This window comes from Lepidochelys olivacea (genome assembly GCF_965140295.1).
Source record: "Lepidochelys olivacea isolate rLepOli2 genome assembly, chromosome: 12".
NCBI classification, from domain to species: domain Eukaryota; kingdom Metazoa; phylum Chordata; order Testudines; family Cheloniidae; genus Lepidochelys; species Lepidochelys olivacea.
The window spans coordinates 11,153,046-11,180,932 of NC_140422.1; the positions used below are offsets into that span (position 1 = coordinate 11,153,046).

The 27,887-nt window shown below is 40.3% G+C and overlaps 1 protein-coding gene across 1 annotated transcript in view; it reads right to left on the reverse strand.

Moving 5' to 3' along the window:
• The window catches only part of SLC6A2 (solute carrier family 6 member 2), a 107,623-nt gene that overhangs the window by 57,664 nt on the left and 22,072 nt on the right, over nucleotides 1–27,887 (reverse strand). The window contains exons 2-5 of the mRNA XM_084644267.1: nucleotides 22,649–22,780; nucleotides 17,500–17,737; nucleotides 2,184–2,322; nucleotides 667–801 (exon numbers count right to left, since the gene is read on the reverse strand). Of these exons, the coding sequence (XP_084500393.1) occupies nucleotides 667–801; nucleotides 2,184–2,322; nucleotides 17,500–17,737; nucleotides 22,649–22,780 (644 nt within the window). The remainder of the gene's footprint in view (nucleotides 1–666; nucleotides 802–2,183; nucleotides 2,323–17,499; nucleotides 17,738–22,648; nucleotides 22,781–27,887) is intronic.

Below are 27,887 nucleotides of genomic sequence, written 5' to 3' on the forward strand. Positions count from 1 at the left end.
GTATTCATTACCAAAATCAGATACTCAACCAAAATTTCAAGTGCCTATTCAAACTGGGAAACATAATCCAAAATGATTTTTTCTCCAAGAAAATCTTCATTTTCAATTAAAAGCTATTTTCTGTAGTCATTAGTTTTCAATGGAAAAATGTCAATCCGCTCTGCTCATTATTCTCTACTAGCAACTGCTGAACATAAAGGGCCAGAAAATAACCAGATCTTACCAACTATTTCCCCAGCATGCAGGAGCTCTCCGCTGGCACAGAGCTGATGCAGCCTGCCTTTGCAGTACCCTGTGGCCACACAGGAAGCGCGTCATCATAGGTAAGGTTTGTGGTCAAAACATGTACAGTTTCTTAGGGACAGGAAGGAGGAATAAGATGAAGCAGCCCCTAGGCTATTCTACTAGTACCAGTGCCCAGAATTGTGCAGATTCATCCTGATACGGCTCCCTGATGCTTTCCTCACTATCAGAGAGTCAGAAACTCTGCACAGTACAGAAACTAGAGGAACGTTCATGTGCCAACAAACATAAATACATCATTTGAGAAACTAACACTAACAATTTAATAACAGCTTCCATTTCTATTAACTCGGACAATAGATAGGAGGGTCTGCGAGGGCTATTATTTCATTATAGGAAGCGAAGATGGAAGAGAGAACTTACCGTAGCTTCTTTTAACCTTCTGAAATCTATGTGAAGGTAAGCATTTATTCCATTGTATGCACCAGGCAATGTGATTCCATGGATTAACAATACAAATAATACAACGTAAGGCAAAGTGGCTGTTATCCACACAACCTGCAGGGGACAAACAGACACCAAATGTTAAATAACCTACTGTTACACAAACTGGAAGTTTTATAAACATGTTGGAGAATCCAGTTGTCCCTTTGTTGCATCTGTTCTCTGGAGGATGTCTTGATTGTTTATCATAAGGGGCACTGTCCTAGCAAAAAAGAACTGTTAGTTACCAGTCACACAGACTAGGAAAATTGCCACAAGTAAAGATAGGTAGTATGTTAAAGTATGAGATGGGTTTGGCAAGTGAGATTATATGTCAGTAGTGGAATGACTATATTATTAATGGTTGTATTAAACTTCTGAGCAAGTTCAGTATGAATTATTTCCAGAAGCATAAGTAGACATGAGCAGATATTTGCTGTAAAAACCATAGAAATATACAAAGCAACTCAGACAGCAAGAATTCTCAGATGTCTTCCACGGCTAGGACTTCTGATTGAGATTGATTCATTCACCATACATTGCCAAGAAATGTTCCATTTTTTCTAATCAACTAAGTAAAATATCAACATGAAAATGAGGAAATGCTGACATTTACGGAAAATATATGGCATAAATGGAGGGTTATAATTGAACTGTTTGTACAATTATACTGTTGTAATTGAAAAGCCAAATAAAGAAAGGCTGTGCATTGAAAGACTAACGAAAGGCTGGGCATTCGACCACATGATTGAAATTAAACCACGGTATGTGAACATTAACTGATTAAAACTGTTGAGGTGGTAGCTAATTTATCAAAATCAAAAATATTCTGAGGTTTGGAAGCTAAAAACTCCTTTTCAGCAAGTTAATAAAGTTGCATCAAGGTCTAATGTCTTAATTCTAAAATATCCAAATGATGTGTCAGTAAATATCCAGGTGGTTTTATTTCAGCTCTTGAGGTACTTCAAAGAATAGTTGCCGAAACCTTTGGAAGTGATAAAGTGTTTAAGTTAGAACGCATGTTTATTTAATAAAAGCAAGGGCCCTTAAACAATACAATGAAAGCTTTAAGCAAGTTTTGCAGAGAACAAGAGACAATCTTTAACCTTTATCCAACTCCAACAGAAGTCAAAGGGAAGACTCACCCATTGACTTTAATGGGCTTTATATCAAGCCTCTAATACTGAACTTAAAGTTAAAAAGCTAACAGAATTTTGCAATGCTGGACACCACTGGAGCAAAGATGATGTAATTGTTGACTCAGATAAAACAGGAGCTGTATTTGAAATGTCCACTCCACTTTGTAGAACAGATAGACAAAGATCTAAAGCTTTGGTCCTAGTGACACTCTTGGGTACAATGATTTACAGGCCCTATTCCCCTTCCCCCCGCCCCAAAGTCACTTTCTAAAAAGGACAAAGAACAATATTGAGATACAAGAGCAATATTAGCTCTACCTTTCCTGAAGTCTTCACTCCTTTCCACAGACTAAAGAAAAGAATTATTACTACCACCAAGAGGCATAGAGAGAGCTGCCATCGGGGCGAGCCAAGGTCATGGATTCCACTGCTTTCATGCAGATGCAGTACACCTCGTCTAGACATAAGAGGGGAAGAGAGACAAAAACAAAACAAAAAAACCATCAGGTCACTTCTCATCCTGTGGGCTGCAAGTAGACATGAAAGCTTAATGACAATATATCAGTGGCTTCTCTGCTTAGATTCATAGGTACTAAGGTCAGAAGGGACCATTATGATCATCTAGTCTGACCTCCTGCACAACGCAGGCCACAGAATCTCACCCACCCACTCCTGCGATAAACCTCTCACCTATGTCTGAGCTATCGAAGTCCTCAAATCGTGGTTTACAGACTTCAAGGTGCAGAGAATCCTCCAGCAAGTGACCCATGCCCCATGCTACAGAGGAAGGCGAAAATCCACCAGGGCCACTTCCAATGTGCCCTGGAGGAAAATTCCTTCATGACCCCAAATATGGCGGTCAGCTAAACCCTGAGCATATGGGCATATGCTTGATATAGTTTTTAATAGAGCTGGTCAACATTTTGCATATTTCAATGGACAAAAAAGTTAATATTTTTTCTATTTTGATTAAACCACAGAAAATAAAATGAATGTGTGGACACCCCCTTATTCTCCAGCAGTACAGCTGTTTGAAATATTTCAGATTTTGAAAATGATGAAAAAATATCAATTTTCATATGTATGTGTATATGGTATATGCACCAATACTCTTCCCTCATTTTTGACCAGTTCTAGATTTTACTTAGGCCAATGTCAACTAGAAATCTGGGTCACCACAGCATCAGGAAATGGGAGGTTAAATAATATAACTGTTTTGCTTTGCTAGCTCATCACATCTAATAAAGATGAGTTGCCATAATCTTTTGGCTGGATCTTCAATTTCTGTCTTAATTGGATGAAAAATGCATTTAAAAATATCATGCCACAGTAAGTAGCTGCTCTGTTTTTATTACATCGTAGGGCCAATAACAGGTAAGGAATGAAAGTACATGGATCAGTGTGTATGTGATGCCCATTGAAGAGTCTTCTCTTTTTTAGAAATTAAAAGGTGAGCTTTAGTTTATATTTTAAGAACAATGAGTGCTAAGACCTGCAGAAACATTAACAAAAATATACAGATAGACTCCTTATGATGCTTAACAAAAAAAAATTCTTCAACCAAATTTATGGACATAAATAGGTTGGGCTTCTTTAGAATAAACCCACAAAGTCTCATTTAAACCTTTTCTCAAAATGTGAATGGAACCCACCTCAAATCTTAATATTCAGAAAAGTTAAACCTGATTCTGCATGCCTTGTTGAACTCACTGAACATTCATTTCCCCCAAATATTCTTTTGAATTTTTAAATGAGTATGCTTCAGTGGTGATCGTTTTCCATGAAAGATCTCACAAATGATCTCACTGTTAGAAACATTTGCCAAAAGATCAATTTCAAATGTGGGTTTGTAAGTAGTTGCACTGGAAGCTTGATTCCAAGAGATCTGTTCCTTTCATCTGGAAAAAGAATCATAACATGGGGGAAGTTTTTGTTTGTTTGTTTCTTAAACCTCAGCAATTTAATGCTAAGGCAGCTGGGGACCAGCTGGACTGAGGGAGTCCCCCTAACCATTATCCCTGTACCAGCTGCAGGGATGAGGACGGTGGCTTCACAACAGCTTTGAGGATTCCCTAACACATGAGATTCTCCAGGGTCGAAGCATCTGGGTGGAGGGCCACTTGGCATTGGCAGAGTAATGCAAAATGACCAGAGTCCATTCCTAGACTGGGACCACCTTCTCCACCAACTGAAGAACAATTCCATATCTCCTCCAACATTGTGAAGAAGTGCTTTTAAGCCTGTCATTTAATGTGTTCTGAGGTAACATAAGCCCTACGGACCTATTTAAAATATCATCAGCTTGAGTGGACATAAACTGGAATATTTATTTTCAAGTCAGACCTGTCATCACCTGTCTCTCTTCTCAAATCCTTAGTTGATTCACAACTAGTCCAGAAACCTGTCAAAACACAGTATTAATGGAATCAACCTATTTATTTGTTTTTGCTTTTTTGCCACCAACCTCTTTAAGCAGATCTAAATCTAAAAGTACCCAATGGAGGATGGAGAGTGAAACTTGCTGACAGAGGTACTACTTCCGTTTTATAATAAGGTTCTCTAACTCCATTAACAAAACAAGGAAATTGTCAGGTTAGTGACAGCCACAGAGAAAGACAGCAAAGGAAGGCGAAAGTCAGAAGATGTAGTAAAATAATCAGTGATCGTAAGGAAAATCAGTAAACAAAATATTAAGAAAAAGTGATGAAAGATGAAAAACGGAAGTGCGGAAAAACATTACCATATTATTTTTACCTGTGGGGTGGGGTTGGGGGGAGAGAAGAACAATTAGAAAGTAGATAAGGGACTCATTACATTAGGCTGAGCAAGACACAAGAAGTGTTGATAAATCGTTTAGTACGACTTTTAGGCTTTGTAATATTGCAGCCTGACCCCAGAACACAGGGCCGGTGGCATTCAGCTGGAACAGCATTGAAACAATGCTGAGGAACCTCCAGAGAGATAGGAAAACAAGAATTGCTGTAGTGGTGCATCTCGTCCAGTTTCTTGTCAAGGGTGGGTGTAAATGCAAAAGGCCTAATTCTTGTAATTTACATGAAGGCTACTTTACATGACTCTGGCAATGTAAAGGGGACTTAAAGTGGCCATGAATTACAACTGCACCACCTTTGAGGCCCTTTGCATTGTCAGGGCTGTAAACTACCATATAACCAGGCCCGAAGAGTCTTCCTGCCTATCTGTGGAGGTGGGAGAGGCAGGGCTGTGTGGGGTTTCAGACTAGAGGATATTACTGTCAGGGACTTTGCTGTCTCTCTCAGGGAGATTTTATGTTTGCCCTTTTATTGTTATTTTGGAAGCAGTACGTGTTTGGCTCTTTGTGTCTGGAAAGCAGTTCTCCCCACGGGCAGACTCCTCCTACCTGCCCTGCTCCCTTCAGCCTGCTCTTCCTGGACAGATTTCACTCCCCTGTTTCCTCCTGGATGGACTACTGTTTCCCCTTCCTCACCTGTATCCTTGAATTTCCACCCATGTGAGGCAGTTCATCTCAACTGAAACCAGAAGACAACTGGCCATCAGTAGTGAGCTATTTATTACACCCTTGCCTTCTGTTCTGCCTCCATAATACATCAAAGTCCTCTCTGATTGATTCTGGATACCAAGGAGCCAAGATAAGGTCCTGCATTTACAATCAGAGCTTTCATTAAACTGAAGAGGCAGGGTAGCCTTAGAGATAGAACACTGGACTGGGACTCAAGAGATGTGTATTCTATTCCTAGCTCTGCTATGGGGTAACCCTGAACAAGTTGCTGCTCCCTGTGTGTCATTTTCCCCATCTGTAAAGGGATAGTGATATTATCGCTGTTGTGAAGTGCTTTGAGATCAATGGATGAAAAGTGCAATATAATAGTTAGGTATTTTTATTAGGTCATCTCTGACCTGAGCCCATCATATCCCCTTTGTGAGCTATTTTGAAAAGTGTTCTTTTAGAACCATTGAAGTATTAAAGCATAACAAGGAAACCTAACTCAATAGAAAGAACACTATATTGTCCATTTAAATATTTTTAAGCCATAGCCTGGGAAAAAAACAAAAACAATAGCTTTCAGAATGGTATTGCCCTTTGTACAACCAAATCCTATGGAGAAACTCCTCAGTAGCTTATTTGTGTGACTAATTCTTACTGAGAGATTCACAGCACTGTACATTGCAAGTATCAGAGATTATTGCACAAGCAGGTGGACTTGAGTATATTAAAATAGAGGCTGTGGTTCCAGTCCATGTCCAATGATAATTCCAAGTTCAATTAAAAGGCTTGTTTTGCCATTGTGATGCAGTTTACAGACCCCACACAGAGACTAAGGGAGTGAAGGAGCTGTACTGGGCCAAAAGGGCCCCACCCTTCAACAGCTGTGGAACATGTTCCAAATAGATGAGCTGGTCAGAAGGGGCCTCTGAAGCAGGGGGAGAGAATGGCTGAAGGGAGGAAGCCAGTTTACAGCCCTGGGAACAGAACAATCTACAGGAGAAGGGTCTGGACTGTGGGTAAGATCTCAATTGGGAGGGTAAAGGCCTGAGCCTTTTCCCTCCCCCACTCCCTGCTGAGAGAGACTAAATGAACATGGGGAAGAGATCTGGGGAATGCTTATTTGACCAGCTGAGCTGCTGACACTGATTGGGAACTCCCTGCTGGAGCAGGAGAGGGCAGCAGCCACACACCAAACTGCAGATAGAGAGGGGGAAGTAGGGAACAGCCCAGGGGATGCTGATAAGGTGCACCAGGAAGAGGTGACTGAGACATTCCACACCTCTCCCCTTTGGGCCCTGGTCTGTAACAGGAGGGAGAGGTAGGGCCCAGGTCCCCCTAACTTCACACCCCCCTCTTCCATCCAACCAGGAGAACCTTGGAGCACTGGGCAATGAAGATCACACACAGCTTGACCACTAGACCCGCTGACCACCAGGCAAATTAATCTAAGGACTTTGGGGGTGGAAGGACTGTTGAGCCATGGCCTGCCAGTCTCTGAGCAAAACAAGCTACAGCCATCCTCAATTTTTTAGTTGAAAGAGGTATTGGTTTACATTCGTGTTGGACCAATAGAAGGAATTTCACATACACAATATACAGAAAGGCAGGTTTCAATGGCAAAGTATATCTGCCCTCAGAGGGATTTGTTGATGAATTGATATTTTGGCAAATACATCATACAATCTGACAGTCATTCATTTTGACACGCTTGTATTAAAAACAGAAGTATGTTTCTTGTCCTTATGTTAGAACATATAAACTTCTGGATATTAACTGATGTAGTGATGTTTTTGACAAATGCATTTGTTGTCAAAAGCCTCAATGTTGGTTTTTTTGTTTTTTTTTTATCTTAAATCTTACAGGAGAAAACTTTTGACATCTAAATCTTCTGAGGACAAGTAATTTTAGGGTATGTGGGTTATGGTATAGGCACCTATAGAGATGTCTATTGGAGTTGCAAGTGCCCAGTTCCTCCAAAATTCAGACATTAAAGATTTATCAAGTTAGCCTCCCAAAATTTGTGGCACTTAAAATTAGAGGCCGCTTTTGAAAATTTGGGCTTAATTTACTTTCCCAGGATCACAGAGCAATAGAAACGCCTATAGAGAGACAGAACCTAAACCAAGAGTTCTGAGATCTAGTCCCTACTCTGATCTAGACTAATTATCACTTTAATTTTTAAGTTTAGACAGCCATCCTGGTCAGAAGATGCTAGAGGGACTTACACTATATACTGTATGTCAGTGGTTCTCAACCTATTTACCATTGTGGGCCACATATGAAGCTCTGTGTGTGTTATGTGGGCCACATCCACGCAATAGATGTACTACTTGTATGGCCCTCAGGATGTCACATGGGCTGCACATGTGTGCTGATTGAGCTGAGGTGGCCCAAGGCTGCAGGATGAGAGTGACTGCTGTGTGTAAACTACAGAAACTAAAATTACTGCTCTCTGCTAATTACATTTATAATGCAATTTGAAATGTGTTCATTGTGCTCATTCCTGCAATTGGAAGAATCACATACGTGTATCCATCAAGTTGTGGTCATAATTTTAAATAATTATTGGTGCTGGTTTCCTTAAATGTGTAATGTACAGTGTATACTACAAAGTACGTACAAAGAGACAGGCAATTTATCAGTGGCTCTGGCTGGTATATTATGAACTGCTGGTTGATCTAAAAGAAATGGTATTAGATTTTGATGAATGTTAATCCTGAGCTGATAAATGGCCGCTTTGGGATTTAACTCTTCACAGAGAGAGAATATTAATCCCAACCCACTGAAGTCTTTGCTCTACTTAATGTTGCCATTTAATTATTAATACTGGCCTCCCTTGTTATGTGTACAAGGCTTAGGCACATTAAAGTTTACACTGCACTTTGAAGCAGCTGCTTGTTAAAGCTGATTTTTGCACCAACTCTCTTGAGGTTTGCAAATAAAAATAGAACACTTTGGTTTAACCCCTTGGATGCTCTAATGAATAGCAGAAACACAAAGTGAGACATATTAGCCTAAGTAAGAAGCAAAGCAACAAGGGCATTTCAAGAAAATTCATGTCCTCTGAAGTATGTATCATTTGTGGTTGCCAATGGAGTATTCCTTGACTAACAGTTTTGTAAACTCTTACCATGCAGGTCTGTTAACCAAAGTCCCAATTCTGCAATGAGCTCACTAAATACTTGCACCTATGCTTGCATGGAGACACTCTGATTTCAATGGGGCAGCATGCAAGTACAAGGGTTTGGCAGTATGGAGCTCATTGCAGGAGCAGGGTCCAAGTGCCCTTGACTGCTGCATGATAAGGACATGAACACACACATCCTCTTTTCATGGCTAAAGTTTACTATAATACTAAGCTGTGGAAAGTCCACATAGAGAGGCTCTGCCTCAGGTTGTCAAGATTTCAAATCTAGGGAAACTCAACAGGAGCTGACTTCAGCTCTTGTAATCCTTTATAGGGCAAGAGGCAGTTGCTCAGATAGCTGGATACTCTCACCAAACCACACGGCTTTATTCATGAAAAGTAACACTTTGAATTGCTCCTAGAAGTTAATGGAAAATGAGTGTATTGCATGCAGGACAGGTGTAATCTATTGATGTTGACTCTGCAATATACCATTGCTTGGAGTCCCTCTGGAAACTTAAACTAGCATAGATGTTACTAAGTCCCCTAGTTTCAGGTTTTGCTATAAAATCTAAATTCAGATCAGGTTTGCTAAGGTTTATGAACCCCTCAAATAGAGCTGGTCAAGTATGACAATTTCCTAAGAATATGCAAGCACATTTAAATGATCTCGTTTGCTTTGTACTCACATTTCATTTGTGTTCCCCTTTCTATGAGTAGGCCTCAAACAAATTTTACTGATGTGAATTCTTGTGGGAAACAAATATCCCAGCTGTACATGAGAGTATTTGTGGGAACGTGATTTTAAATTTGCACACAAGTATTTGTACCAGAAAGGCTTTCACACTCATCCAATCAGAGAAAAGAATCAATAGCATGGGACTTTGACTTATTTGACTGTCTCAAAATGTCTAACATGTTAAAATAGAAAATATACAATATTCTCAGAGAACTGTTAACCATCAGTTCATGGGGTTATAAACAATTTGCTAAAATATTTCTTGAATGCTTCTGAATAGCTAATAAACCTGAGGTAATTTGCTTATGGCTCTTCCAGTGGCAGAAGACAGCAAGATTCACTGGATAAATTATTCAATATGGGGCCTGATCCAAAACCCACTGAAGTCAATGGGAGTCTTTTCATTGCCTTCAGTGGATTTGGAACAGGTCTATGGGACAGACACACAAAGCTAGAACCAAGCTCAGTATTTGCATGAGTCCTTCTGAAGAGAAACTCCCCAGTTTTACCCAGCCCTAACCTTTGTCAGAAACATCTGGAAATCCCTCCTTTTCAATGACCATTCCAAAGAGGTGATTAAGTTAGGGATCCAGAAAAATTATTATGGACGTCTTGCTTTCCTAATCAAACCTTCAGATTTGTATTTTGGATCTGGCTGCAGCGTGAGCTCAGGAGAAAACTCTGAGAGGCTCAAAGCTGAACAATGCTGTACACACTTATGAACTAGATCTTGTTGCCTGCTAAACTCGAATATAATTGAAAGTTGCTGACAACTCCTGACCCTTTTCAGCCTAGCATGAGCTAGGATTTTTCTTCTTATGGAACATAACCAACAGAATATCAGACTGTCCCTTTCCATTCATTTTTGGCAATGCTTAAAGAGGTGCTAGGACTCAAGCCATTTTTTAATTTCATAATTGATGCGGCAAGCCCAGAGGCACCGGGGCTCTGACCTGCCTGGCCCAGAGGCGCCGGGCATCAGCTATGGCACAAATTAAGCCCTGGATTTTGGCCTCTGATGTCATGTTATTTGTGACCAGAATTGCTGACACTTGCTCCTGAAACAATTTTAAACAGATACTTAAGTCTGTTCTGTTATACTGAATGGAAGGCTATTAACAGGATTGTGTTAGTCAGCATTCAACAAAGTAAGCCAACACACTTTAAAACAGTGTATGCTCAAGAAGGGGAACTCACTGGCAAGAAATTGAGGGCAAGAATTCAGCAGGATTAAAAAAAGGGTTAGACATTATAAAAGTAAGTGTGTGTGTGTGTATATACACACACACACACAATCCCTGCAGGTACTTAAGAGGATACAAAAATTAAGGGATAAACCCTCATACTTAAGGGGATTACCTAAATTACTGATTTATGGTGGGTAGGAAAAAATTCTCTCCTATAGAGAGTTTATTCCATAACTGTCTACACTGGGGTTTGCTACAGCTTTCTCTGAAGCACCTTCCTCTGGCCTCTGGCAAGAGACAGGATACTGGACTATGTGGCCCACTGGTCTGATCTCTTATGGTATTTCCTATTAGGAACTACTGTCCAAACCAGTAACCGCGCAGTTGGCCAAATAAAGTTAAGTCACTTCAATTTTGATTTTGTGATTACATTCTCACATGCAGAGTTAATGTGCTGCAGAAAACTGTTACTTCACGCATCATAAATTTACGTTCGTAAGTATAATAAATGTGGACTCCGTTGATTCAAGCTTGTTTGAACTTCCATGTGGTTGCTTGCATAGCCTTTTTACAATTCATTACTCATATCTGGCCAGCCTTGCATACATTTAGTAGCAAAACTTCTGTGAATTTCTTCCACTGAATAGGGCATGAAAATTTGCTTGTAAAACATGTGTTATTATTACACAAGAGAAAAGGATTACAGTCCTGAGAAAATAGCTGTAACTCATTGCATTGCTGACAGTTTGGTAACAAAACCTTCCAAGGAGCAAGAAGGGAGAGAACAAAGATACAGTATGTCTATATTCAGATAAAATGTTTGAATAAGTAAGATAGGTTTGGGAACAATTTTTTTTTTCAAGTGAGGCATTTTCTTAAAGTTGCTACTTATGACTTATTTTAACAAAGTTAAAGCAGATGGAAGGCAGTTTGCATTCTCCAGGGTGAATTCTAAACCAGAGGAAAAGGAAATAATTAAAGTAATACATGGTCTCCAAAGTAATGTGGAGCTGATGTTTTATTTCTAGCTGGATTTTTCTTGACTTATTATTCCCAGCAAAAGAGCATAAGCTGTGAGCCCTACCACTCCACTATTGGCATGTCATAGGAAGAATAAAAGAAGCAGATTACATAACATTTATCTTGCCTGATTTTAAATGTATAAATAAATTTATGATTTATTTCGACCATCTCTAATGAGGTACTACAGAAGACCCATTCCCATGGTCCGTGTTCAGGCAAAGTTCCCATTGACGTCAATGGGAATTTTGCCCGTTTGGAGGCTGGAGGATTGGAACTAGAATTTATCTAATGAAACATGGTATTAAGCAGACATAAATGGAGAGTTCAACCAAAATTATCTACTAACTTGTATTGCTGGGAAATGACAGCTTATGTTTCTGTGCAAACCAATTAACTGTGTGAGCTTCCCCCCACTAAACTAGATTCTCAGGAGATGCAGATCAGCTCCAGTTAAGTCAATGGTGCCTCACGGCTCTGAAACTTGCCCCAGTTAAAATAGGACCGCCCCTCTTCCTCTTGAGCCATTCTACAATCTCAGGGGTGCTGGAGTACAGCTCTCTGACCTCAGCTCCTGGAACGCCCCTATGCTGGGAGGAGCCAAGAGCAGAAGAGCTCTGCCAGTCGTATGACTGCAGGGATTCCCCTACTCCAGATCTCCAGCTAGTTGTTTAAGCCAGTTTTGTTGCTAAGCATACATGCAACACAAGCATGTAGGGGCAAAATTAGAAAGGCCAAGGAAAGATTAAACTAACTAGAGGCAGAAAAGGTAACAAGAAAACATTTTACAAATACATTAGAAGCAAGAGGAAGACCAAGCCCAGGGTCAGCCCATTACTCAATGAAGGGGGAAAGACAATAACAGAAAATGTTGAAATGGTGGAACTGCTAAATGCATTTTTTTGTTATACCAAAAAATTTAGTAGCAATCCGTGTCCGACACAGTGAAAATGAGGTAGGATCTGAGGCTAAAATAGGGAAAGAACAAATTAAAGATTTGACAAGTTAGATATCTTTGTCACTAGGGCCTGATAAAATGCATCCTAGAATACTCAACAAGCTGACTGGGGAGATATTTGAGCCATTAGTCATTATCTTAAAACACTCCTGGAAGACAGGAGAGATTCCAGAGGACAGGAAGAAGGCAAATATAGTGCCAATCTATAAAAAGGGGGATAAGGACAACCTGGGGAATTACATACTACTCAGTTTAACTTTGTTACCCACAAAGATAATGGAGCTAATAATCAAGCAATCAATTTGCAAACACCTAGAAAATGATAAGTAGTGGTCAACATGGATTTGTCAAGAACAAATCATGTTAAACCAACCTAATAGCTTTCTTTGTCAAGGTAACAAGCCTTGTGGATGGGGGAAAAGGGTAGATGTGGTATATCTTGACTTTAATAAGGCTTTTGATACTGTCTTGCATGACCTCCTCATCAACAAACTAGGGAAATGTAACCTAGATGGAGCTACCATAAGATGAATGCATATCTGCTTGGAAAACCGTTCCCAGAGAGTAGTTATCAATGGTTCAGGGTCAAGCTGGAAAGGCATATCTAGTGGGGTCCTGCAGAGATCAGTCCTGGGTCTGGTTCTGTTCAATATCATCATCAATCATTTAGATAATGGCATAGAGAGTATACTTATAAAGCTGAGAAGGGTTGCAAGTGCTTTGGAGGGTAGGATTAAAATTCAAAATGATCTGGAGAAATGGCCTGAAGTAAATAGAATGAAATTCAGTAAGGACAAATGTGAAGCATTCTACTTAGGAAGAAACAATCTACTGCACACATACAAAATGGGAAATGACTACCTAGGAAGACATACTGCGGAAAGGGATTTGGGGTCATAGTGGATCACAAGCTAAATATGAGTCAACAGTGTAACACTGCTGAAAAAAAAAAAAAGCGAACATCATTCTGGGATGTATTAGCAGGAGTGTTGTAAGCACCACATAAGAAGTAATTCTTCCACTCTACTCTGCGCTGATAAGGCCTCAACTGAAATATTGTGTCCACTTCTGGGTGCCACTTTTCAGGAAAGATGTGGAAAAATTGCAGAAAGTCCAGAGAAGAACAACAAACTTTATTAAATGTCTGGAAAATAGGACCTATGAGGAAAGATTGAAAGAATTGAGTTTGTTTAGTCTGGAGAGGAGAAGACTGAGGGGGGCAAATGATAGTTTTCAAGTACATAAAAGGTTTTTACAAGGAGGAGGGTGAAAAATTGTTGCTCTTAACCTCCGAGGATAGGACTAGAAGCAATGGGCTTAAATTGCAGCAAGGGAGGTTTAGGTTGGACATTAGGAAAAAATTCCTAACTGTCAGGATAGATAAGCACTGGAACAAATTGCTTAGGGAGTTTGTGGAATCTCCATCACTGGAGGTTTTCAAGAGCAGATTAGCCAAACACCTGTCAGGCATGGTTTAGTTACTATGTAGCCCTGCCATGAGTGTAGGGGACTGGACTGGACGACCTACTGAGGTCCCTTCCAGTCCTACACTTCTATGATTCTAAGGAGCAGTGGCACAAAGGAGGGTAGAGCTCACATCCAGATTTGTCCCTATGTATGTGCCACCACAGCAGCCTCATTAGAGCCCACTTCAAAAATATGGAGGCTGGATAGGAGCTGTAGCTTTGTTCGCTTATGCTCTGATCACAGAGTGGATTTTTTCCTTCTTTTCTATTTTCCCCAGTGAGAGCTCAATGTTTCTCCAGATGACAAGCCAAAACACAAAAGAGAAGTTGAAACCTCCCACAGCAAAACTATTGCCCTAAATAACTGTTCTTACCATTATGCATATCATACAGTGGCCAACACAACAAACCTTAAACCAATAAAAGTGGTTAGAAACCTTTGCAATTCCACAGATTAAACAGACATGCTCTACCCTGACTCCACCCATCAGAAACCAGTTAGCCAACCCAAGAAAATAATATTTCTAACGCAAAGCAATAGAGTAACTGTGTGAAAAGCAACAATCTATCTCATTAGGAAGTGCAGTTGTCCTGCAGCAAAGATTTGTTTAGGAAAGAGTAATGAAGACAATCCTCCAGGAATAAGTGGGTGAAATTCCTGTACAAATCTCAAATTCAGTAGTGATTCAAGCAGTGGGGCAAGATGGTTAAAAAATTAATATAAATTCACTAATCAGCCATGCAATACATGTGCAAGATTAGTGTAAGTGACATACTAAGGGGCAGAAGAGGTTTATGTCAGGAAAAGAAAACAGGTCTTATTTTAACCAGAACCTCCTTCTTAATGTGATTTCCTGCTACACTCTTACTTTCAGGTCCCTCAATGTCAGTTACACACATTTTTTGGAAACCCACCAAAAGCCATAGCAGTGTCAATTAACATTACTTTATCACTTACACCCATTTGCTGACCATGTCACATGTAACATGGAACTGACACACTATGGATTTGGTTCTCCATTCTGTAAACACTTCATGGGTGTGAGTTAGAACCACTGAAAGAGACACCTTTATTAAAAGGTTGAATCCAATTCTGGAGCTTGGATCTGAACACCTCTAAACTTTGAGTAACCTCAGATCCCAAACTGAGCTTTATAAGCTAACCAAAACCCTGGATCTGAGCACATCATACACTTTGTGATTCTTCTCCCACATTTTACAGATGGGCAATCAGAGGTCATAGACAGGTTAAGTTATTAGCCTTGTTACTCTTCCCATTTTTGCCATATAATCTATTTCTTAGTAAATACAGGTGTTGGGATTTCAAAAATGCCCAAGTTTTAGGACTATGAATCCCAGGGCAAGCCAAATGCCATTTATGTTCCTAATTCACTTAGGCTTTTTTAAAATCCCACCAGAGATGTATGTTACTTGGCAGAGCTGAGAATACAGATCTCTTGACTTTTAGTCTTGTGTTTTAGCAGAGTCACAAGTTGAGTTGTGTTTCACAGAGCAGTAAAAGTTTACTCAGGCTTAAAGGTGTCAGATATCACACCACCTAGAAGAATGGTGAGTGTCTTATTCAGAGAGAACCACAACAATTCCTAACTCTAAGTAAGATGTGATGGCAAAATGGATATAACCCAAAGGTTACTAGACAATTGGTGAGCAATATAGAAATAGACAGAACAAGTAAGATGACATGGGAGCTGGGATTGTTTAGCCTGCAGAAGAGAAGAATGAGGGGGGATTTGATAGCTGCTTTCAACTACCTGAAAGGGGGTTCCAAAGAGGATGGCTCTAGACTGTTCTCAATGGTAGCAGATGACAGAACGAGGAGTAATGGTCTCAAGTTGCAGTGGGGGAGGTTTAGATTGGATATTAGGAAAAACTTTTTCACTAAGAGGGTGGTGAAACACTGAAATGCGTTACCTAGGGAGGTGGTAGAATCTCCTTCCTTAGAGGTTTTTAAGGTCAGGCTTGACAAAGCCCTGGCTGGGATGATTTAACTGGGAATTGGTCCTGCTTTGAGCAGGGGGTTGGACTAGATGACCTTCTGGGGTCCCTTCCAACCCTGATATTCTATGAATCTATGACTATGATGATTGTTGTAACAAATCTGAGGGCCAGATTTTTAAAGCTAATTAAATGCCCAGCTCCCATGGAAATCAGTTAGGCACCTAAATACCTTTTAAAAATCTGACTCCAAGAATACACACAAGTTTTAAGAGAAAACTTTTCTAAAATGACATTAACATTAAAATTTGAAGTTGTGTAATTACCACTTGGAAGTGTTCCCAGATTGTTCAGATCTCTTCTTCTTTCACCCCAATAGCATAGTCTCCAGTGTAGAATTTACTGCATCTTTTTGCTGTAATTAACCCCGATACTAAGAGAAGTGGTTTTTTTCTGTCGGGAAGAGGCCAATTTCCTGGCTGACATTACTCAGCATTGTATCAAGTTCCTATACCATCACAGCCACTCAGTAGACCCTTGCAAAGCACAGAGTTTAGCAAACCTGTATCTTCTCCCAATGGTTGTACTGTATGCCACGCCCAACTTTTCAAATTTACAAACATTAAAGAGGAAAAACGAGTCATTAATGTGTCAGTGCAGTAACCATGGACCCACAAGATCCCAACTGTAGCCCAGCCATGTATGCCACGCTGAACAGGTTAGGCTGCTTGTGGGGGGAATGATGACTGTTCCCAGTGTTGAGAACATGGTCAGTGCTCACTAGATAAATATACATTGCCATGGTTACAATTACAAAACAGAAATACTAATTAATAATCTGAATCAATTTAGTAGTGGATGAGATTAGTCTGGTGTCCAGCCAGTGCTCCCCTTTCACTAACCCAATCACATCTTTCCCTGGAAGAGGAGAAGGGTCCAGAACCCAATCAGTCATAGTAAGACTTACAAAACAAGAATGTCTGAGACAATAGAGTGTATCTTCATCATTCAATTGTATTCCCAATTGCAATGGGTCCTGTTACCACTACGCACCCGAAGAGGACTTTTAGTTTGAAGTGTCTCAAAGCCTATGTGACTGATTCTGCCCCTGTTACCATCAACAGCAGAACTCAGTCTCACTTAAATGGGAATAGGATCAAGCCTTGTGTTTTGCAACTGCTACCCTCTCCTCCCTGCACTGTGCTTCATCCCATTTCACCGAGCTGGTGAAGCAGAAAAGGAAAAGGAGATCTCCTCAGAGATATTTGGCAAGCAGAGAAGCTAAATTTGTTGGGTAAATGATTAGTTTCAAACTATTCAGACAGCTTTATTCTGTATGTATTATTCCTTTGCCTAACACAAGTGTCATCTTGGTGTAGAATGAAAAAAAGCTGCATGTGGGTGGGGGGGCAGGGCAGAGATTTTGTGCTTTGTCTCTGACTCCACAGCACTTAGTGGCATCACTTAGCTGAACTGGGGAAACTGAGGCACAGAAGGAATGTGTGACTTGCTTAAAGTCACACAGCAGGTCAGTGGTACTACCAGGTGTATAACTCAGGTCTCCTGACTCCTAGTCTAAGGACCTGTCCCCTAGGCCATGCTCCTCACCGGAGAGAGGCTTTTAGAGACATGTGAACAAACACCTCAACTAAACTGGAAATTTGAAGCAACAGCAAAGGCGACTCGACACTTACTCATAAAATTCAGCAGCAGGAGTGAGTTTGTACTTGGAGTACTTGGTGCCATTGCCAAGCACCGAGGCGTTGAAGAGTTTGGGATCTGTACAGTTTAGGCTATTCCAGCTGTTGCCGCAGTTTGTCCAGGGAAGCTCAAATGTGAATGATGAAAACAGATAATACAGAGACCAAGCTATGATAACGTTGTAGTAGAAACCCACGTAAAGAGCTATGAGTATCACGGCATAGCCTACACCTAAAGACAAAGGAAAACTAGATTATACATTGCATTTCACATACAACAATATACTCCAACCGTATTGTCTGAAAGCAGAACCATGCTTTTTTTTTTTTTTTAAATTAGATAAGGGCAGCTCCTAAACACAAGCTTGTTTTTGCCTAGTATTTTGTAAGAACTTAGCAAAGGGTTATAAATATAGTGGCTGGTCACAAAAACTGACCATTTAAAATAATAATTCCATGAAACAGACCTGGTGTTTAATAAAGCTTGTTGTGTTTGCTGGAAACTGGAAATTTTGCTATTAAAGGACACGACTCTGCTCTGATCCAGCGCTGCTAGAGTCCGTGTTCTGTATTCATAGGGGAAAACTCACCCAGTGCAGAGGGCCATAAGCCCTGTGTTAATAGGGCCATTCGCTTCACCTGAGTAAAGTTCAGGTTCAGGGTAATCCACCTCCCTCCCCGTAAAGTTAAGGCCAGAGCATGGGGCTGCAGTGAAGTACCCCTACAGCTGCTGTTCCCATCTGTGGGCTTCAATAGTGGCTGCTGCCCATCCCAACCTGCAAACAGCCTTGTGACTACAGTCTGATTTCCTCTCCTGGCGTATTCCCATTGCCATTCTCTGCGCTGGTTTACATGAATCTAACATGAAAACTCATTCCGGATTATGCAAGGTGTGTGGAGACTGTGGAACCCCCAATGAGGGATTTAAGTGGGTCCCGGGCATTTGGCTGACCCTTCAAACCACGGTGAATTTCAACCTTTGGGCCAAATTTTACCCTGACTTTCAACCCCATACTGTATTACCTCAATGGATCTGCAGAGCGTAACTAAGGGCAGAACTTAACCCTAAATCCTTAAATAGTATGCAGGGCCTTGTACGGACCCTCCAGCCTGGGGTGAACTCAACCCTGCACATTCCCTATTGGTCCTTCTAGATCTGAGTTTCTTTGGAATATCGTGAGGTGTGTCTGGAGTTTCAGTGTAGGCTTTCTTCAGTGAGCATTTGTTCTCACCATGAAAACAGACCCTTGTAAGCAATTAGTCACTGTCACATATTCTGAGGGGGTACTCTGGTACTAACAACAGGTCAGAGTGGAGGTTCGTTCTCAGAATTGTGACAAGAAGCTTGCTATGCTTCAGCCAGTGCCATCAGTTTCTTTCTTATATGGGCAGCAGTGTTTGCCGAATGCTACATTTAAGCCATTTGGATTATCTCTAAAGAGACAAAGACTATCCAGTCTTCTACAGGCAGCATCACTGTGGTCTCTCAATACCTAAGTGTAAGCCTTCATTTATAGTTTTAATCAGTCCAGAAACAGGATACTAATAATGGCATGAGAGTCTTGCTGATAATCACATGCCACCAGGTTTTTATGCACCTTGACAAATCAAGGAAGACACAGATTGCTGTAGATAGAGTACCAGAGACTTGGGGAAATGGTCTGTGAAACTGCTATAATAATAATGTTCCATTACGTAATCGAAAGAGGTTTTCAGTTCATGTAAGGAGTAGCTGCCAAATCCCTAGGAGCCAACAGTCTAAAGAGTAAATTGTGTCAAGCATGGTCTGTGTTTGTCAGGAGAAAGTTAACTAATGTTTTACATAGGAATCATGTTTACATAGGAGTTTGTTTATCTCTGACTTCTAGCAAAAGGTGGTAAAAACAAACTTGAAACTGTCTTAAAAATCATGGGGTTTGGATGGCTTCTGCATGTTGGCAGTGAAACTGTATTGAAAAATGATAGTAAAGAAAGCAGTGGAAACCACCCTAGATGATGTATGTTAGAATGTACATACCCACCTCAAAGACTGTATACTGCATAGAAATGGGGGGGGATTTTGTTTTTAAAACCACCTCACACATATATGCTGTTTCCTCAATTCTAGAGAGAAAATGGTTGCAATTTAATGTGAAAATTCAAAGGAACTAGACCAAACCTATCCCCGGGGTCACTCCACTGACAACAATAGGATAACTCCAGGTATGAATTTGCTCCATTGTTTCTGGATCTAGCCTTTTATTTATTTAACTTTGTCCCACCCAGACTGCTCATATAAACCCTATAAAGTCTTGTGATGCAAATGGGCTGTGCTGTAAAGGTTACAAGATACATTTTTGATCCCTTGCCTTATGGGAGTGCTTCATTAAGATTAGAGTCTTAGGTTTCATAGCTAAAATTAGCACTATAGTGCTTTTTCATTTAGATAAACTATTATAAATTTGAGGGTAGACCATGCACATTTCATTTCAGTAACAGATTTGAGTTAACCCAGAGATATATCCAAAGAACTGGTGTATTTAACAAAGTACTGAAATATATTTATGCATCTTATTAGAAGCTGTGATTGAAACTTTACTAACAGTATCCCTTTGCTGGGATTTAAAATATAACCATATTTCTTATTCTTTTGGAATCCAATATTCTATGTGCCTTGTATTATACTATTCAGAAATACAAACATTTAGCAATGGACTCTAATGCACACTTAGGCAGATTTGACAGTCTCAGCTTAAAAAACAGCTGGATTGTTAACAAGCCTCTACATGAAATCCTAAACATGAAATAAACCTTGAGTTTCCTTTCTCATCTTCTTGTCATGCCTGAAGTCAATGGAAAGACTCTCATTGACTTGAATGGTTTATGGATCAGACTTTGTGAGATCCTCCAAGCCAAATGTTACAGTCCTGACAAGTAAAATTCCCATTGCCATTAAAAAAAATTAGCTAACATCAGTCAGAATAAAAGAACAGGAGTACTTGTAGCACCTTAGAGACTAACAAATTTATTAGAGCATAAGCTTTCGTGGGCTACCAGCCCACTTCATCAGATGCACAGAACGGAACATATAGTAAGAAGAAATATATATACATACAAACTGGGAGAGGCTAATTAGTTAAGATGAGCTATTATCGCAGGAGAAAAAAAACTTTTGTAGTGATAATCAAGATGGCCCATTTAGATAGTTGACAAGAAGGTGTGAGGATACTTAACTTAAGGAAATAGATTCAATATGTGTAATGACCCAGCCACTCCCAATCTCTATTCAAACCCAAGTTAATGGTATCTAGTTTGCATATTAATTCAAGCTCAGCAATTTCTCGTTGGAGTCTGTTTTTGAAGCTTTTCTGTTGCAAAATTGCCACCCTTAAATCTGTTACTGAGTGGCCAGAGAGGTTGAAGTGTTCTCCTACCGGTTTTTGAATGTTATGATTCCTGATGTTAGATTTGTGTCCATTTATTCTTTTGCGTAGAGACTGTTCAGTTTGGCCAATGTACATGATAACAGCTCATCTTAACTAATTAGCTTCTCACAGTTTGTATGGTAACTTCCAACTTATCTGTGTGTGTGTGTATATATATATATATCTTACTATATGTTCCATTCTATGCATCCAATGAAGTGGGCTGTAGCCCATGAAAGTTTATGCTCAAATAAATTTGTTAGTCTCTAAGGTGCCACAAGTCCTCCTGTTCTTTCTGCAGATACAGACTAACACGGCAGCTACTCTGAAACCTATTAGTGAGAATATTTTTTGACTAGGGATGTCATGATTCTGGGGGTGGGAGGAATATCGCTCATGGGTTTAGTAACAGGATAACAACAGAAATGGGCAAAACTAAGCAGTTATATTTTGAAAGGTTTCATGCCTACTTTTAATTAGGTGTCCATCTATGCTTGTCTATTCATCTCGAACTTCACTATGAGTTTTGGGTGCGATTGAGAGCATGATCTCAAAGCAGAATGCAGTAAAACTGCACTTTTCTCTTGGTTTTGAGTTCTAACCCCCACAAAAAGGAAAACGCTACAAGAGTTCAACACAACAATAAAAGCCTAAAATTATCTGAAGATAGCCCATGGTCAAGCTCCAGTTCAGCCAAGAGGAGATTGCCACTGTGAAGCTCATTACCGTTCACCGATAGTTTTACATTGTCTGGACTTCATGCTCCTAAGAAAACCAAGAAGCCTGGTGAGCACACATGTTGTGGGTTTGGGTTAGTTTTCAGTCATTTCACACAATTCTGAATTGCAGAATCTTTCACCTCGAAGGCTACATGGACCCAATCGGGTACAGGATGGTAGCAATCCAAAATCATTGCTAGTTGGCACTTTCTTGATGGGGCCTCATAAAGTATTAATATTTTACACAAAGCATATCATATCTTACATCCTGAAGGATATCACAAGCACTGAGCTCTATATCTCAATACCCACACAAATATCTACACACCCACACAAGATACCACTGGGAACGCAGCCACCTGTTCGATGGAGAAAATGTAAGCACCTAGTACTCAGCGTGCAATGCAACAGTAGGGGGATTAGAGACCTTTAGGCCCAGACCCTCAAAGCTATTTAGGCACCTAACACCAATGGGAGTTAGGGACCTAGATACCTTTGAGGATCTGGGCCATAGTCAGTGCCCTTGGAGTTTTAATCCCCCAGCAAAACAAGTAACATTTTGGCTTTCAATGCCTCAAAAAGAAAACCCTAGAGAATAAACTGAATGGAAAACCTAATTTATCTATGTAAGAATTGTGACAGGCTCACTGGACCCTTCTGGGATTTGAATCTGTGATTCCAAAGAGTTTAACATGTGAGGTTTACATCACAAGAAACAACAACCACAACAAATGGCTTTAATTGGCACCCTTGATGGAGTTTCGACAAAGAGACCAAAAACTGCAATGAACAAGGAGTCTGAACTAGACTCTCCTCCCCCGCCCCTTAAAAGATTCCCCTGCTTTTTCCCGTGTTGGGCTTGTTCTGTGATCACAAGAGGACCTTAGATTACAGGCTTATCAAATAGGCCATCAACTTTCTTGCTATCTAAGAAAGAAAGTAGACCCTTTCTATTTTTGTTATCAGACTTGTTTAAAACCCTCACATTCTCCTCAAACCAAGTGGAGAACTGGCACATACCTTTGAAAACTGGACAGATTTTCCACACCGTAGCAGCCCCTTCCCGGTTGTACTGTCCCAGTGCTAACTCCATGTAGAACAAGGGCATTCCAGCAATGATTAGGAAGAGGATGTAGGGGATAAGAAAGGCACCTGGAAAAACAGAATTACAAGCAGCCATTGAAATCTAGGCTTTTGTGATGATGTATTATTACTATATTACTTTTATTCTGGGTATTTCCATAGAGCCTAGGAGCCCTAGTCATGGCCCAGGACCCCTTGTGCTAGGGGCTGTACAAACACAGAACAGAAAGACAATCCCTGCCCCAAAGAGTTTATAATCTAAATATAAAAGCGTCTATATCAGCAAAACAAACACAGGGTGGGAGAAGGGGTAGGCCACACAAGCAGAGTGAAAAATGTGATAGCAGCAAGTGTCATGTTCAGGAATGTCTGTACAGCGCAAAAAAAAACAACCAAACAAGCCACCCAACTGCATCTTTCAGAGCCCAGGTCAACTGACTTGGGCTTGTGAGGTTCATGCTGCAGAGCTGAAAATAGCAGTATAGCCATTCAGGCTCAGACGGGAGCTTGGACTCAGAGACTCGGCAAGGGGGAAAAAGACACAGAGCCTGGGCTCCAGCCTGAGTGGGAATGTCTACGCTGCTCTGTAATTTTAGCTCTGTAGCATGAGCCCAAGTCAGCAGAGTCTCAGACTCGCTGCTGTAGGTATTTTTGCCGTGTAGCTAATTGTGGAACTAAGGGTATAGTTTGTCTGTCTGTCTTTGGGGTAGATTTAGTTAGGAGGGGGTCCGCTAAATGGAATGAAAAGGGAAGTGAAAGGAATGGGTGGAGGGGGAGGAGAAGATGATCAGGTGAAGAGTGAAGTTGAACTGAAGTGATTTATTATGAGGAGGGAGGGTTGGCATAAACAGCCCGTCAGCACAGACCATTCGACAGTTTTGATTGAATGTCCTTTGGTCCCTGCATTTTGCTTTCCTCTCTACCATTAAAGTGTTTCTAGTTCTTTTACCTTTGCAGTGACAGAGCAAACTGTCTCTGGGAATCAGGAAGGACAAGATCATGCTTTCTAACAAGTTTGCTTGCTCACTTCATTTGTTTGTTTGGGTCCCAAAGACCAGACCCCTGAGAAAAGCATTTAGCATGGAATATATATTCCTCTAGTATTACAAAACTCCAGTAGTCTGGTTTCAGAGGTTAAAAAGCCAGTGAGCAGGCCCTGCGAAATTTATCCTTAATGGGATAACAAACTCAGGCATGGTGCAAAGCCAACTTTCACCAATAAAAGAAAAGGGAAGCCTTTCTGTCAGGCTCTCTTTACCTGAGCATGCTGGCAAAGGGCAGAATTTGGTTCCCTTTATAATGTAGGTTTTTGCACCTCTTGGTAGGTGTGTTATAGGTCAGCAATAGGTTACTAGGTGCTATATAAAGGATCCTATAAGAATATCCTTGGGAGGTCATACAGGTAGGGGACTAGAGAAGCTGTCTTGCTTGAAAAAAGTAACAGTATAAGGAGTGTGTGAATTATTGTGGCTGCTGGCATAATAAACATCCTCCTTTTAAGAAATGGCTCCTCTGCGGTGGTGGTCAGAGTCTCCTAACTGCTTGTTGATGCTTTGTCACTATGCACGATGTCTGTAGGCCATAATTGTCTCGCTTTAATTTGTAAGCAGACTATCACTCCATTACATTGTAACATGACAAACTGTAGGGCACGCCCCATGTTGCATCTTCATGGGGTGCCTAACCGGACTTGATTTTGGACAGTGGTCCACAACTTTTCAGCACACACAGATCCTTAAGAAATGGCAAATCCTGCTGCGTCAGCGCTCTCTCATAAAAATGGTCTTAAGCCACTTGAATGTTAAAAGATGGGGGGTTTTTGCCAAGAAAAACGTAAATAATTTAATATAGAATTGATCTGAACATTTCTTAGCTAGATCACACCATGATATCTAAACCACAGAAGCTAAAAAGACTGCCAGAGGAATGGACATCCTCACGTGACGCCATAAAGCACTTATAGCATGTGTCATGTTTAATAATGCATTCCGTCCTGGTGTTCCGCAGACCATGGACTTGCCAGGTTATCAAAATGTGGTTTTCATTTTTATTGCATAACTAGGTCCAGAAAACTTTAATTCTTTTATAATTTGTGAAAATAAAATATAGCAGGATTGTTGTACTAACTAGGTTGCAGACAGAGTAAATACATATCCAGAATGACTTCTCTCCCTAAGAAAACAAATGTTCTCCAATCAGTATGAGGCTAATTTATACACCTAAGTTTAATTAGGGTTACAATTGTAATTAGGGAGATACCTGTTTAAATGACCCATATAATCAAAGAATAAATAAACTGTCCAAATTACATTTGTGGCGGTTTAGGCAATACAGGGGGAAAAAAAATTTGGGAATAAAAGGAAGGTGTAAACCTGGTTCTGTGCATCATGCTCTGCTGTACTGGTTTGTGCATTTGAAAACTCTGTTCCCTTGAAGGCAAAATGTTAAATCTCCACTTTGTTTCTAAAAATAAAAACCTAGACTCAGATGTGTTTAATCTATCCCTATAATGTAGCTTAAAGTGTTGGAGCAACTGTCCAAAACATGAAAATAAGTAGAACTGATTGAATACTTAAAAAAAAACAAAAACGAAACAAAAAAACCCTGCAAATACTCCATCATAGAGAAAAAGCCTGCACGGCTGTGTTCTAACCCTACCTTTGGTGTTTGTTTTCCACAAATATTTTAACAAAATAACTAGCAGGAGTGTTCAGAAAATGAATTTCAAGTGAATACTGAAGAACATGAATGGAAAAGCAAACAAATTGTTTAGTCACAGCAGACATCAAATTCAAAGGATTATGCAGCTCATCCAATCAAGGAAAGGAAATCTGCTATGCAATCAAGAGGACAGTGTTTGAAAACTGAAATCTTGCAATGAAACACCTAGAGACCAAGAAATATTCACAGAATAAATAAATTTAAACATACTTTGCAGACAAATCATGAATAGGGAAGAGCAGATATACATTACATCTCTCATCATGTTTTTGTTCTGTGTTTGTACAGTGCCTAGCACAATGGGGTCCTGTTCAATGACTGAGGTCCTACATGTCACCGTAAGAAAGATAATATAATAATTCAGTACTGATCATATGTACTTTTTTAGTAGTGATGCTATTGTGAGCTGTTACATTTTAATAAGAATTTGGGGAGGCATTCTTAAATATATTTAAGCGCCCAACTCCCACTGATTTCTAATAACTCGAACTGCAATAGGTGTTGAAACACAGTCAAGTATAGGATACATTGTTCTCATGATGGCCAATATCTAACTAATTACATTAGGTGTTATACTTTCAGAGATCTTGTCTGTCTTGGGCAGTATTACAATGAGTAAAACTGACTCACAAACCTAGCATGTTGCAGAGAGGCACTTCTTGTAGGAGTTTGCACAAAGAGCTACTTGATTAACTTTAATGTCAAGAGACAGTAGAAAACACAACACTACATATTGAGCAGGGATGTTTTTGTTTGAAGCAATTAATAAAAAGGCTGTGTAATGCACATAAATATTAAATCATAGTTAAAAATATGTGTTTTCCAAGTGTGACTAATATGTTGATTGAACTCTGAAGTGTTTCGTACTTAAATGATACTTAAACAAACAAGCACATTAGGCTGCAAGTGAACCCAGGTTTAATGAGGTTCTTCTGGAAAGATTCACTATTTGTTATGTTTCAGAGTAGCAGCCGTGTTAGTCTGTATTCGCAAAAAGAAAAGGAGTACTTGTGGCACCTTAGAGACTAACCAATTTATTTGAGCATGAGCTTTCGTGAGCTACAGCTCAGTTCGTCGGATGCATACTGCGGAAAATACAGAAGATGTTTGTTTTTATACACACAAATCATGAAAAAATGGGTGTTTATCACTACAAAAGGTTCTCTCTTCCCCCCACCCCACTCGCCTGCTGGTAATAGCTTATGTAAAGTGATCACTCTCCTTACAACGTGTTTGATAATCAAGGTGGGCCATTTGTGTCATTTTCAACAAGAGGCTGTTACGTGATATAGAAGTATCTCACACCAGAGAGTTCCCTTTCATGTAAATATATTTATAATGGTGGTAGGTGAAATTTTCAAAGTCTGGATCAACAACCAAATGCTGATCCTTATTTGAAAGGTATCTGTCTCCAAAAATGATCTGGAAATCTCAGGAGACTTCTGGTGCAGCCAGCTTCAGAAAACAGCAAAAGTTTGACCTTTCTGGCATTTTTCTGACATTTCTTCTTCCACTCCTAGCCAAAGCCCAGAAGCACGCAGGTGCACAAATAATGAAAAATAACAGGGGAAAAAGAACAGGAGTACTTGTGGCACCTTAGAGACTAACCAATTTATTTGAGCATAAGCTTTCGTGAGCTACAGCTCACTTCATCGGATGCATTCAGAGCTGTAGCTCACGAAGCTTATGCTCAAATAAATTTGGTTAGTCTTTAAGGTGCCACAAGTCCTCCATTTCTTTTTGCGGATACAGACTAACACGGCTGCTACTTTGAAACCTGTCATTATGCAAGGGGAAAAGAAATTAACCAAGCTCTGTTTGATCTCCAAAAAGCTTGCTTCAGGTATGGTTTGAGTTTATGGAGAAGGTTTTGTATGTCGTCCCTAATATATTCAACAGGACTGCTTCCTAGTTTTAAACTGGACCCTATATTCATTTCATGGACTCTTCAAAAGAGAATATGATTGTATCCATGCTGCGTCAGCCTGACTGTGGCAAAAGCCAGTCTCACTGAGCATAAATTTTATTGCCCTTGCCCTCTACCCCCTTGACTAGGAGCTACTGATGGGAGAAGGCAGTGGACAAAATTGCTTGTGAAAGGTGTGTATGTTGTGGCTCCGTGACACAGGCCAGGAAAAGCTCCACCACAGAGCAGTGTAACATGGGTAGGAGCTGTGGTTGGGAAGGGAGAGTAGAGCTGAGATTCCCCCTCTTCAGATTTTATCACCATATTGGAAGGGAGTTGGGTGGCTAACTGCAAAAACCTTATGAGTGCATGGTTCCTGGGGACACAGAGACTAGTGCAGAAGACCTGGACCACTGCATAAATGCCTCATCTCATCTCCATATGACATTTCCCTTTAGATCTCAGAGTATCTGAGGATGAAAGAAAACCATGCTGCCACAACTCGCTCTACATGAGATCAAACCTTGCACCTCTTTCCACCCACACCAG